The 15,225-nt window shown below is 38.2% G+C and overlaps 1 protein-coding gene across 1 annotated transcript in view; it reads right to left on the reverse strand.

The window, feature by feature from the left end:
- CAMSAP2 (calmodulin regulated spectrin associated protein family member 2) overlaps positions 1-15,225 on the reverse strand; it is a gene marked incomplete at both ends in the record, with an annotated part of 69,758 nt that extends 54,533 nt beyond the window's left edge. Inside the window, 2 exons of the mRNA XM_079535836.1 lie at positions 4,873-5,132; positions 15,087-15,225. Coding sequence (XP_079391962.1) covers positions 4,873-5,132; positions 15,087-15,225 — 399 coding nt within the window. The remainder of the gene's footprint in view (positions 1-4,872; positions 5,133-15,086) is intronic.

The following is a 15,225-nucleotide window of genomic DNA, read 5'->3' on the forward strand; positions in this document are numbered from 1 at the left end:
TCCTCACTAAATCTTTCCTCCAATTTGAGAAAAACTGACAAAGATCACCACCATCTAAATATCAAAATAATGATAAAGCCTCCTCAGGTTTGTCCTATAAGAGTATGCATATATATATATTTGTAACATTAATATCTATATCTGAAAATAGTAAGATGACATAAGGATTTTTTCCTCCTTTCCTCACGCATGAATTAGCCACCTTGTGTATATATCTATTATGAAGGTTTAGGTCAGTTTTGCTTTTGAAATAAACGGTGTTGAAAAAAATCAGTATGGAAATATAAAAATTAATCTTGGCTTGAGCACTGATCTATGAATGTTACATTTGGAAACAAAATTAGTGCATAACTACCTGAACCAAAAGGAATTCTTAAGCTGTTGCTAATTTCTACAGTTGTCAAAGTTTAGGTGCAGAAGTGCCTTCTTAAAAGAACTGCTCATTGGTTTGGGTTTTTTTTTTTTTTTTTTTTTTTTTTTTAAACACATTTAATTTGAATCTGCCATCTGAAATAAATAGCTTTATTCACGTTTTTGCAGCTTAGCTTTCAGAAAGTTTCTAAGCACCAGGTAATTCTTTTTTTCCCCCACTACCAGAGTAGAGATTTCAGAAGCACAAACACTCTGCTTCTTGGTTCGATCTTGTCTCAGTTCCAAGCTATTCCACAATTTTTGCTGTCCCCAAAGTCTAATGCAGCAGAGCCAAAACAACATCAATTTCCAACTGGAGTTACAACGCGCTGCTTGGTTCTTTTGCTCCCCTGCCAAGAATAAAAGTAACAGGAGGATCCTATCAAATATGACCTAACAAAAATACACACAGAATTAAAGTTTGAAGGGCTTGCAATACATGGAGAACAGAAATAGACATACCACTGAATATAATGTTATGACATATAATGTTATCTTAAGATGCAGTCTTTCAGGAACAGTTTAAATTACAATTTTTTAAATCAGAACAAGCCTGAAATAAAACCTGGTTTTCCATTGAACTGGAAAAACAAATCCAAGAAACAGAAATAAACCAGAGCCCACATAGACCTCCCTACCTCTACACAGGAGAGGCTTTAAGGAAAGCCTTTTGCTCCTGTTACTGTCTGCTCATTTCCTAAGAGGGCCTCTCCCAAATTTATTCCACTGGATGAAACCAATGAATATATTTGTAAATTACATACATGCACATACGTGGAGGTATGTGCATATATACAGACATACTCACAAAAACTCGCAGCTTCTCAAATTAGATGCCAATGCAGTCAAGTCAGCAATGACTGAGCAGTGAACTAGCATCCATCCTTACCCAAACACTTAAAGAACGAAACACATCCACCTCATGGGGTTTTTTTGTGGGTTTTTTTTTTTTTTTTTTTTTTTTTTTTTTTAAGTCCTCATTATATTAGGCACCTCCTAGAAAAAGGCCAGGTTATAGCTGTGTAGGCAATTAAGACGACCAAAATTTGACGTGCCTGATTTAGGAAATACTCTGGTTACATGTGAAGTAAACCAGAATTCATCACTGCAGCCATCACCTCGCTACAAACACGAACACAGCACAAGGAATTTCAAGTCTGTTGCCTGCAGCTACACACAAGAAAAGTAAAGCAAGCTAGAGCAAACCATTCCATATTTCAACTTCCTTTCCTATTCTGCTAAGATAGCTCATCTCTTTTCAGTTCTAGAAATGCAATACATCTCTGCAGAAAACACTAAGCGTTCTCAAACAAACACCATCTTTTTCCTTTACTACAAGGAACACAAGCTAACCAATACAGAGACTACCATGCATTTTCCTATTAAATTACTTGGAATTAGACTGAGCACGGTTTAACACAATCTGGCCTAAGAGAGGAATGCATGAGTTAATTACACATACCAATCTTCTCTTCTACAAAATTGAAAAACCATTTCATGCTCATAGAACAGATCATAGAACAGAATATGTAACTTACTATCCAAGTCTTGGAGAAACTGTGACATGTGAAACACTGAGGAAATGGTATCAGAAGATATCAAGGGGATTATTTTAAGACCAGAAATAGTGTACCATTCTGTCAGCTTTACAAACTGCATAGCATGGAAAAAGGTTGATAATTCCAATTAAGATATAGCTCTGCTGGTAGGAACTTGCTGAGGGACATTGTTATGTTACAACAAATCACAACTCTTGGGCTCAGAATAAATTGAGACTCCACTTCCCACACTATTTCTCTTCTAGCAACAATGCTAGACTTGGATACCCTCCTGCCCAAGTCAGTTGGGTTTTCTGATGTTCTGTGTCACATGGCCTCTGCTCAGCTGCTTGTGAGCCAGCCTAACAGCATCACTTTTCTCATCTGATTCACTGATCAGAGAGCTGGGGCCCTCCTCTTGTGAGAGAGCTGGGGGTTTCCTTCCCGGAGAAGAGAAGGCTCTGGGGACCCAATTGTAAACCTTCACAATAAAGAGTGCCTACAGGAAAGCTGGGAGCAGACTATCAGAGAAGAGAGGGTAGATTTAGTTCAAACACAAGGAAAGAAATTATTTACCTTGAGGGTGGTGAAGCACTGGCATAGAATGCCCAGAGAAGCTGTGGATACCCCATCCCTGGAGGCATTCAAAGCCAAGTTTGATGGATCTTTGGGCAACGTGATCTAGTGAGAGGTATCCCTGATGTGGCAGGGTGTTAGAACTCAACTACCTTTAAGGTCCCTTCCAAACCAAGCCATTCTATCGTTCTAGGATTAGTTGTCAGCACCAAGATGGGGACAAGTGACCCAGGCAGAATTGACAGAACAGTTATCTACAGATATCTGTTACAAGACTCATGCTTGAGTAACTGCTTGCTGGACTGCACCTAAACAATAAGAGAAAGCCACAAATATTCACCCAAGCACTAGGCAAATAAAAGACTGCCACTGAAATGGATTTCAAGTAACATAAGTGACTGAATTAAATGCTTGCAAACTAAGCTAGAGAACAGTGATGTATCACAACTGACAGCTCTGAGAAGAGATGCCTCTTACAATTGCTCTAGAAACAGATCAAATAAAGGAGTCATCAACTCCGGACTGCAAGTCAGTAACCTTCATCCCGAAATAATGAATGGCATTAAGTCACATAAAAACATGAACAGTCAGGAATTTTGTTTCTTTATCTCCTGAATGCTTTTACTTTCATGACCACATTAACGCAGCATCTCATTATAACTGTTGCAAATATTCTGAAGCGATATGAAGCTTTCAGACATTTTATTTGATATTCACAGCTTCTTTCACTGAGACACCATTTGTTCTTCATTGAGCTCTCCTTTTTAAAGGGAGACAGGAATCTCAAAAAGGCGGCTGGCAAAGTCTCAAGTTAACTGCACTCATTAATCAAACCGATTCACTGTTTAAACATAAAGAAATAATGCTTAGACTAGTTTTATTACACTAACGTTGAAATATTAGTATCTTCAGCTGTTAAGCACTCTCTGAGAAGGAGTGAATTTTCCATCAAAAAATAAAAACAAAGCTGATGTAGAGTTCAGTCTTAATATCACACACTGACTATCGTCACTTCTAAAAAGCCAAAAAATATGCAAATGAGGTCTAACACTCCTAGGCAATTCCGCATGGAAGAGATCATTCAAGCTACCAATTAGTTGTTAGTTTCAGACCTCTGTAAAGCCCCTGCAACTTACCAACTAATAACAATTGATGAACTGAAAGGTTATCTTTAGTCATATTCTGCCAAACGCTGGTTAGTCTGCTGACAAATAAACACATACTGCTACTGAGCTAATGATAAAAACATTGCCCTATTTTCACCCACCTTCGTTTTAGAAATAGCTACGTGTCACTGACCATAAAAGCATCAAAAGACTTCCAAACAGTTGTCAACCAATTACAGAGGATAGATTTAAACAAAAAAGATGATGGTAAGAACAGGCTTAAGTCTGAATTCAGCTAATGGATCACAGAAAACTTATGCAAGTCCTTTCTCTATTAGACATTTTGTTCCTTGTGCCCAATACACTTCAACCTGAAAATACCAGATTGTGCCACAAATACGTGAGTGAAGTAGAAACAGTAATTCTATTGCAATGTTGAAAAAAGTGAGTGATTTCAAATGAACAGACTTGAGTAGAATTCTGTGTTTGAACGGATGTTGCCATCTCAGCCTTAGTAGTCTCATACTGTTTTCTATATTAAATAATAGGTTTAATAATTTTTAAATATCTCACTTCAAACATTACTCTATCAGAGTGTCCTTTTATACGCAATCTAAAGGAAAGGACTAGCCAGCCATATGTAGCCACATTTCTACATTTTATTCTTTCAGCTCCAATTGAAGAGGAAAATCCATTGCTTTACTAGATTAGTACTAGAATCATCCATCTGTTGAACCAATGCTTTAATTAGCAAGTGTGGAAAGTATTATTAAGTCTTTACAAAAGAATATACTGCTGTTGTGTGTTTTACAATGACTTAATATGTAACTGGTGACTACTGAATGTCATTAGGTTGACTTGCCTGTATCATCAGAACTTGTTTTTCCTATAAGTTTTTAACCAGAAATTTCTGTAAGGATGAAAAAAGAAATATCTGTGTTCAAACCACTTTCCAACAAGAAATACTCACTGCATTCAGCACTGCCATGGTCATATTAAAAGAAGTAACATTTGTACTCAGCAGAATGATAGGTGTTTTTGAGCGTTAGCACTAAAAAAAAATACATATACATTCACAGCTACAAGGAGATGGAAACAAAAACAACCATAAGCCCCCCTATAATTAACAGCATTCAAGAAAAATATTTCAACAAAGCCATGCATGTTAAAAAGAAACAGATATGCAGTTACAGGCAGTACACAATAAGGAACATAATAAACATTCAAAATTTGTCACTCACCATCTGAATGGGTTTTTTGTGAAGATCTCGTTCAGTCACCAATTTTTCTTGGTCAGTGACATAAAGGCCTTTTTGTGCCAGAGCTTGTATAACAGCATCATGACCTAAAAGTGGTTTTGCAGCATCACTTTTCAGAATAAGGCTCCCAGCACGACAGTAGAGTTCTGCAGATAGCAGCAAGTTAACTACAGGTGGTTTAATGTGCTCCTGGTCATACTGGTCTGTGTAAAATGGCTCTCGCAGTTCTTCTGGAACATTTTCTACAAAGACCAAAAATAATAAAGCGTCAGTATTAGAAAAAATACATATAGCACTAGGATTTGTTTGTTTGTTTAAACATATGGATTCACAGTTAAGTCACAAAAAACATATTCAAGGGAAGGTGGAAACCTTTACTCAGTCATTGTAATGTAAAACGCCGGGAAAAAAATGCATACATAGGCAGCAGTTCAACTGTAAATAGAAACTTGAAAAAAATAATTCTGATGTCCACTCAGCAAAGGCCACACACCAGAAGGCCCATCTGTGGTTTAGAGCATCATTTAAGGTTTCCTGGCTTCTCCAAATACCTGTCTAAAGATTCTGATTCTCTTCAGCAAAATGTTGTACGGGTCAGATGTACAAAGGCAAAACAACATCCACTTGAACACAAAACCTGTCTCTATTACCATAACAAAACAGAAATTGAACATGATATTTCAGTGAAGATAAATTCCAGAGACAAAAAGAGAAATCCCTGCTCAGCAGCCTTCTGGGTTTCATATATGCTAGGGAGGTTTGCTTATTGCTTTGCCAAGGGTCATACATCACAGCATGACGACATTCAGCAGTTAAGCATGCAGCAGTGTATGTTTTAATAGAATTTAAAGAACGAAAGAAAAGACTGAAATACTATAGGTTTCCTTCTTCTGACAAAACGCTGAGCTCAAGTGTTACTTGCCTCTTCATGCCTCTTCATTTTGAGTTTCCTCGAAATTTTTTGTTTCAAAATGAACCTTAGTACCAACAGAAGGCTATGCGAGATTCTATCAAGTTTATACCGGGATATAAAGTCCAAAATTGGCAGCTCAACATTATCTGCAATAGTTTTTCTAAAAACTTTACACAATACAATATAGAGGGAGTATATTTCTTACTGTCTATAGCAAATGTAAGTTATAAATTAATTCAAGATGGTATTAGATCAAATGAAATCAAGTCACCAGTGATGAGGAAAACTACTTGGAAGCGGTTTCAGTTTCAGATGCTGTATTTCCAGACGTGCTCTGCAAGATGCTCCCCTTTGTGTCTGTAACTATTTCTTTTTTTTTTCTTTTTTCTTTTTTCTTTTTTTTTTTTAATAAATGCCCTTGGCTTAACTAATTATGGTAGAAAGCGCATGTGATTCTTTCCCTGAGCCCAAGTGGAAAAAAAGTGTAGGAAAACAGTGATGCAACTCTGTTTCTGCTCAATCCCTGTTCCCTCAGCTGAGCTGGCTAAGCAGCTGCACCGACAGGATTTGAAACAGAGGGTGGAGTCAATGGCCCAACACGGGTGAAACAGAAGAGAGGAAAAAACCCACAGAACACGTCAGTAGGAGATAATGACAGATCATCTTCTTCCTCATACATATTCTATTACATCTCATATGCTTCCACTATGAGCTGCATGAAGCTCACATGAACAGCAACCCTTTCTGAGCTGGAAGGTACCTCAGGTTTGCATTAGAACACACATAAAGGGGAATATTAACATGTAATTCTGTAAACATCATAAAGAAAGAAAAAATTGCTTAGACATTGCTTTTTGTCAATTTGTAACGTCAAGGAGAAGAGAGGTATAGTGTACTATTTGCTTAAACCATAAATAAAGCTAATATATCATAGAACACAAATCAAAATATGCTGCCAGCAAATCTAACTTGTCCTTTATAATACAAGTCTAATGTCTAATAAGATTACAAAAAAAAAACAAAAACAAAGACAAACATCAGCACCCCCATCAATACACTAGGTGTACTAACCTAATGTACCAATGGCACGCAATAGCATTTCTTTGCCATGCTGCTATCTTCTCTTGCCATTTCCCTGCCTCACTTAGTGACTCTTTAGATCCTCCAACCTTAAAATACTCTGTATTTTAGAGCAATTATGACTAAGGGCACTGAGCAATGCTGCGCCAGCTCAGAAAATTACGGAAATTTAACAATCAGGATACTTTTAGAAAAATATCTTAAATGTCTCTAGGGAATTATTTCTTAATACACAATGGGCTCATGTAACAATTCCTCAGATGCTCTTCAGAGAGAAAAAACAAATGGAAGAACTCATTTTAAGCTTTAAAGTAAACTACCTTTCCTATTTTTTTCTATTTAGCCAATTGTAACTTTGAATATAGCATGGATTCCTCCTTCGGAAAAAGTTCTTCAGGTTAATGTGGAAAGTCTAGGCTTACTTAACACACAAACATTTCCAGAAGGCTTCCAGGCTTCTACAGGGATGAATATAAACCTTTGAGTTACATGACCTAAGACTGTAACAGCGAACAATTTGAGACTGATGAATGCCTGCATTAAGAATAAAAACAGAAGTGTCCATCCAGCTTCTTCTTACTTATTCTTCAGGATCATATTAACAAGGTAAAAACATTAGGGCTTCCCAGTTAAAATATGCATCATTCTTGGGAGCCACATGACTATGTAAAGCCTCAGCAGAGAAATGGACATTTTCTACAGGTTACTGACTTCCATAAACAACACATTAAGAAAAATCTAGTTGTAGAAAGCTTTGAGATTTAACACAGATTTATTCTGCCAAAGTACTGCCTAATACCTTCAACCACTTCCTACTGCAAACCAGTAGATGAACTTATGCCAGATCTTAATGGACTCCATGATGTGACAGTTTTCTGCAGAACAAAGGCATGCTTTAGCAGTAAGGCAACAGAGTGAGTTACTGTCACTCAGGCTCTACTTACTAGCAAGGAGTCCAGCGCCTCGTTTGTCATTTTGGACATGAGGGACTGGGACCTCCATGATTGTCAAGCATCTGAAGACTGAAAACAAGTCAGAAAAAAAGGTGGTTTATATAATGTTGCTTCATATGAATTTTCACAGCTTCCTCAGTAGAAGGGGGAGACATTTCAGTTTGTTATTCTGTTTTGGACAGACCTTCAAGGGCTTGTCAAGGCCTCCGCTCCTACATTTAAAGCAGGTTGGCAATTCATGGCTCAAACTGATGCTGTTGAAAACAAAGTCATAAATAATGAAATATGACTTTTAACCAGGAAGAGGAAAATGATGCCATTTAAATTCAAATGAAATTTCTCCTTTTTGGTTTGTTGAACCTGTCTGCCACTTTGTTGCACAGCACTTGGCTAGCTTCTGCCTAGGAGCAAATATCTAGAGGTCATCCTACAAAAATTGTGTCAGTCTGAATTTCAGTATCTCTGTTTTTCACTTATCTGCTACAACCAAATTGAATTTGAGAGATTCTTGGATTTGCTGTCACAGCACTTCAAGCAAACAGATCCTTCTCTCCTGTTCCTGGATGCCACAAGAGCGGTTCTGCACTTCCAGCATGCACTTCACGTAACACCAAGAAGGCAGCTTGGCGATGAGCAAAGAAAGTTTAATGCCATCCTCAGACATAGCAAACAAATAACTTAAGATGATAAAAAGCCTCAAATCCCTACTTCTAACTCTTAAATCAAATTTAAAAACAATCCATTAAGGTGCAAAGGGTTGAGCGTCCTGCAAGGTATTCCTTTTCTGACATTCTCCTGCACTACTAACTGGAATAATCCATGTCCAGAAGTCTTGTGCAAAAAGACTAAACCAAACAAAAGCCATTTGCCTGCAGGCAAGTCTTTTGGATTACTTTCCCTGTCATGATTACGGCTTCACAAATCGTTCAACAAGAGGTCTGATCCTAACACAGAAAAAAAACAGGAAATAAACACTAATAAACAATTAGTCGAATACATTTTCTAGCAACAGAATGCTTCTCTAAGATGTACATTTCAGAGGTAAGTGCCATTATATCAGCATTGTTATTTGTTTTTATATACTTTATATAGGTCTCAGTTTCTAGAAAGATTTCTTATCTCACACACAAAAAGAGAAACACAGCACAAAGCAAAAAAAAGCAAAACTTGCACAGTACTTTCATAAGCCATGCAGACCTCAGTTCTTTTTTTGGAGCACTCAAAATCACATCAGAAAAGCTCTTCTGGGTCACACTAATTGTCAGTCTGACCCATATTCTGCCTTCAGTAGCACAATGGGAAATACCAAGCAAGGGCAAGGTTTAACAGCTGCTTTACCAACACCTGCCTCTACCTATTCACATTCTCATAAACAAAAGAATAACTTAAAATAATCCCTGGCAATAAAAGGATCAACTTTTATTTGCATAAATGTCTTCAGAACTTATTTTCAGAGTAGGTAAGATATGAGAAATAAAAAGATGATAATATAGTTATAATCCCATCTCACTCATTTAGCATTCTGATAACTGCTAGCAGCAGGATATATTTTACATTTCCTACACAATGAAATTATTTCAGAAAAAAGAGATAAAGACTTCTCGAACTCGAGCTTTTGAACTTTTTGAACACCACATCCAATCACAAAGAAAACTTTTTCTCAGCCATAACTACATAGACATGAGGTGAAAAATCTACTTTGGTGTCTGTACTACAGATAGTCTTAATTTAAGAATGATTCCAACTGAGTGGAAAAAAAAGGAAAGCAGATAGGAAACTACTACAGCAATACAACTCTTTAATATGAGAGAAAGGCATTTCAATGCTGCAGCAAAAAGGTTTACTTATTACTGCCATTTGAATCAGTAATAATGTACTGTACAAAGAAAGGGGAGAAGGACAGAAGGGAGTGGTGGGAAGGGCAAAGCTTACTAAATTTTGCTTCCAAGTCTTGAGGAATTTTGACTCCCAGCCCCATTTTCCAAGATAGCGATCATCAAAACCATGTATTCAGAGCTTGGGTTCACCAAAACAAACATTAAGTGATTCACTTCAGGAATGCAAGTGGATCCATTTAGGCTCGTCAAAATCTACCAGCTATCTGGATAAATGAACTTACGTAACGCTTCACACAGGGAAGCTGAGCAGTTCCCGATTCACTTTACCTGTACAGATACATAAAAAGTGAAAACAAGAGCACCTTTAAGCATAGAGTCACTAAATAAACCCAACAGATGACTCTCACTCATTGCGAGAACGCAGCTACAGGATAGCTGCAGTAGTAAAGGCAATGACGGCTGAGGAACAGAAAAGAATGGGTAGAGCTTCATCTCATCATCTGCGTAGCTGCCTCGTGTTACCTTCTGCAGACAGGCTCTTCAGTTTTAATGACAACCAGGCTCAATGACAAGGAGTCACTGGAACCACTGATTACAAGCCACCTTACCTGATGTTTATCATGTAGTAAGTATCCTGACAACTGTTAACTTACTAATTTCCCTTCCCATATTTGTATGTGTGCAGTGTGCAACTACGAATGACTCTGGCAAACCCGGTAAGCCCAGAAGCTCATTTGATTGTATTTAACTTACAAGAAGTTACTTCTAAAAAGTCAATCCAAGCTTCATGTACGTTAGACAGATGGGACTGATACAAGCTTCAAGCAGACCAAATCAGCTGGTTTGTCCAATCAACTGCTTTTTAGTAGGATTGTCCAAAGTATCAATTTGTCACTAAATATTTTAGAAAGATGAAGGAAAGGATTTTTTGGTGTATATGATAAAAACAAATAAACAAAACATAGTTTTCCCCACAAAAATCCCAAGCACTTGTTTTTATACTCCAAACTCTTGTGTAAGATTTTGCTAGCTGTCATGCTGAGCAAATGTAAATAAATTAGGTCTGCTAGGGAAAGATGATGAGATGTCCTGGCCTGCACCACTCCACGTAACAGATGAGAGTATTTAGTTTCAACTTGCTTCTGTCAGATACACAATGTTCATTTCCTCCCTTCCTGGCTCTACTGGCAGCATCTGCAAGCAGCAGTAAGTAGCCGCACTGAATTCTGAAAATATTAATCATCAGGAGAAAGCCATTTTTAAGTTTCTTGGCTCATGGTTAGTTGTAGATGATGCAAATTGTGATCTATTGCTTGAGACACCTATAAAGGGTAAATGTAATGTTAAAAGGCGCATGGACTCCTTTGTTTTTGCTGCCAAAAAAAAAAAAAAAAAAAGCAAGGTTTAGGGCAAGCACTGAAGTTGGGTAGCTTTTATTTAGCTTCTGTCCTGTAAAAAGAACCTTGAAAAGCCAGAGAAATTCATTACTGCGGCAGGATAATATGTTGTGTAAGTAGTAAGTAGAATAGCACCAGACTTAGCCTGACTCTAAAACTGTTCCCACAATATTCTCGCAATTATAAATGCCAGAGATCAGTCTCAACTTAGTAACAAAAAACTGGCAGCAAGGCTGGATGAAAAATCACATTTAAGAATTATCCACCAGAGGTTCTCTATCAAATGGAAAGAATGTACAGTTCAAGGTTCAAGAACCAGTATTTTCAGTCATACTGGCCAAGGTTCCAGAGAACCAATTGCAAGCTCCAGAGGGTTTGAAAGCATTTCGGTAGACAAAATTACAATTTGAGATTATTTTGACAAGTGGAAGAAGAGGTCTGAATATAGGATGCAGTTATGTAAGTATAGCTGCAAAGCAGGAACCTACAACCACACAATTACAAGATGGGAACAACTGAGTAGGCAGTAGTTCTGCAGAGAAGAAGATACGGAGCTTTAATGAATCACTGATTGAGTGAGTCAACAATTCTAGGCTGTTGCAAAAATGACAAACATCATATTCTAGTGAATAAATGAGATTGTTAAGGGTTAGAAAGATGAAGTCATTTTTCACACATACCCTGTACTGCTAAGCATAAAGTGGGACCATTACATCAAGATTTAATTACAGAATTCATGCAGAACAAGACCACAGAAAAGATGGAGAGAGGAAATTAAAAGTCCAAAAAAAGCCCAACTTAAAAAAAACTAAGCTGAAAAAAAACCCATGTTTCATCTGAACAGCAGAACAGAGAGCAGATACTGTTTTCGTTATGTGAAAGGTGTTGCACAAGTAAGGCACCTACTGCCCTCACATCCTCCAGGAATATGACAAGGAAGAAATGTGTTTACAGTGTGGCAAGAAACATTTATGCTCTTTTAATATCTAGAGATAAATAAGGATCAAATTAACTACCAGACATGCCACCAAATCTCTGTAATTACAGACTTTACTAAAAAACCAAAAGGATAAACAAACATCTGTCAGGATTGATATATATTTAGCTCAGCCTCTTTACGACAGTGGACAAATAAGAGCTTTTCCAGCTAAATTTTCTGTGACTTCAGTAGAATGAGAAGAAAAAAACCTCACACTCCAAAACGACATCCACTTCTGTTATTTTATAACAGAGCATACAGAACAACACATCATACTTGGAAGTCAAATCACATAATGCCATCAACACAGTTGAATTATTTCTTTGGAAAACAGTTTTTCTGAATTGAAGCGGTTAACTCCCAGCACTGAGAGTTAATACTGAAAATGAGTGCTCACAGAATTTATTTGTAAGGTCAGACATTCCTTCTCAGTTACTGCAAGCTGTGCCACCTACCTTTGGTTGTCAGAAAACATTTTATTTGACCTGTTCTAACATTTCCTTGAAGAAAATACCAAGCCACAAAACCCCACGCTTCCTTAATACATATATACAAGTGCTGTACTCAACTGTCATTGTTTAAATTAAAAAACAACAACAACAACAACAAAAAAACCCACTAAGAACAAAAAAACTCTTCGTCCCAACTGTTCTTCATACAAGATGCCTTCAAGATGACTGTTAGTATACTCCTAAATTAATAAGACAGTTTACAAGTAAGACAACTCACTTTGACTTGCCTGTGCTGTGAGCCAGACTCTTCTCACAGTTCCTTAGAGCATAACAACAACACTCCATTGGTGCCAGTTCCTGGATATGCGTAGCAATCATCAAACACAAAGTTACTACTAAGCCTTAAGGAATGGTACCCATTCCAATTTTTGTCTTCGAGGACATTCCCTTCACATAGTCAAGCTGTGTGTACAATTCTGCCCATGCACTTTTAAGAACACAAAATACATCCCCTGGACCTAACAGATGTACCCATTTGATACAACAAGATGAATACACTGAAGGCTTACAAGATCACAACAATTTACCATTTTCATTAATCAAAATCAATAACAGTCATTTCTTTCAGAGAGGATGGAGAAAAAAATCCTCCACCTCTCACACCTTCTTAAGGAATTCCAGTATCTCAAGGATTAAAGAAAGAAATAAGATCTGGCACCCATTAGCACACGAACAATCCGTTAATTCCTTTATATGAATGCATGTAGCAGTTGCTCATAGGAGACACCTCTGAGGTTGTGACCTACTCTAAAGAACTAAAACTGGTAGTTGAAAATCCCCAATCCCGACAAACTTCCTTCCTTCGTAGGAAAGGCGAAGGTCAGTTCTTCTATTTTGCTCCAAGTATAAAGGAAGCATTTGTATTCCAAACATGCAACTCCTGTATACTGGCTCTCCCTGCTTTAGTAACTAACTCTTCTTTGCAGCCATTTGAGATACTAATCAAATTCAAGACTAGTGAGATCAGAAATGCTACAATTGTGTTTGTTTACCTTTTCCTATCTCACATTATGGCATTATTTGAGGTCCGAAGGAGCTACTACCTCTTCTAGTGACATTTCTCTGGTGTATCTGAACCACCACAGTAACCAAGAGCTAAGGAATGTGTTCTGGATCACCCTATCCATACACTATTAACCAAGAAGCACCCTGCAAGTTGCTTTACACACGCAATAGAAACTCACCCAATATAAACTGAGACATTTCAGCTGCGGGCTGAGCATTTGTCCAACTCCAGCAGCAAAAGCCTTTCAGGGTTTCAGAGCACTGAGTTATGTAATTGCCAAAGCGCTACGCACCCAACCTGCCACAAGCAGAGCCTACAGAGCTGAGCTAAACAGAAAATGATGGCTCAAGATCTGGAACCAAGGATTTTTAAGAACTTGCATGACTCCTGTTTCAACTCTTATGTCTACAGAGCTGACAAAGCCCTATATAAGAGCATAATATCCTTATCCAGTTTTTACAACAGAGAACAAGCAATATTTATTGGCAATTTTTAATATGAAAACAATACTTTGATTTCTTACATGATGAATATGCATTTTTGTTCAACAGCCACTAAACATAGTAAAACTGCACTAGATTTAGCCACCTTGAAACTACCAGCTTTCTGCAAGCCCCACTTTTTCCATTATTTCCCAGAAGCACAACGAAGGTACACCTTAAGCCTTGCTGAAATACATTAAGCAGTGCTCTGGCCTAAATTCAAAAGCTTGAAAGCTCCATCAGAAAAAACATTTTCCTGTTATTCCATACAGAATAAGTGTAAAGACACTGACGGCTAACATTGAAGCCAGCTTTTAAGGAAAATCTGTGTTATTAATCCAAAGAAATTGAACCATTCACATACTACAGCTGTAAAAGAAAAGCAACAAAACACAGTTTGGTAAATTTCCAAGATGTCTCCCTCAGAAGACCACTGTAAGTGTGATATTCCTCAATGAACAACACCATTTCAAGCATCGAATAATAGCTCTGGTATTCCCTGGTCCGGGGTGTCAAAGCAGCACAAATGACGCCTCCCGGAGGCATGGCAATCACTGCCATTTATGCTCGCAGACAGGAAGGGTGAGCCTGCCGCGCTCTGCAGGCCGAGAACTGGCATTAAACGCTTTTCTCCTCAATCCTTTTTACTGCTTAACCACCCCAATGGCTACGGGCTGCTGTCACACGTCAGAACCACAGCACGCATCCCTTTCCACTGCTAGCCCCTAACTCAGCCCTCAGAAGGACAAACACAGATTGCTGGTGGCTTTGTTTTGCCTTCTAGAAAACCATGAGCCTGGGAGGAAAACAAAACAAAACACAATCTAGAGAGCTCAACTCCTAAAATAAGACTATATTACCTCTAAAACGCAAAACAGCGGCAACAACAAGACTCAAGGACGGACGAGCGTTACCCGACGAAGCCCACGGGTAACAAAGCAGCGGGGTGAGGAGCAGCGCCGCAGCCCCCGGCCCAGGCAGGGCCCGCAGCCCTGGGCAGACGCATCAAAGGAGGAGAGAAGAAGACACCGCCTACCTGTCCCGAAGGCTTTGGCCACCAGCCAGGCGAGATTACAGGCGATTTTCGCTCGGGAAAAATCATAATGGTCGAAGGGTTTGATGGCAGGAACAATGAAAGTCTTCTTCATCTCCTTGGTGTCCGCGGCATCCCCCAT

The sequence above is a fragment of the Tetrao urogallus genome (assembly GCF_951394365.1).
Source record: "Tetrao urogallus genome assembly, chromosome: 5".
Classification (NCBI taxonomy): domain Eukaryota; kingdom Metazoa; phylum Chordata; class Aves; order Galliformes; family Phasianidae; genus Tetrao; species Tetrao urogallus.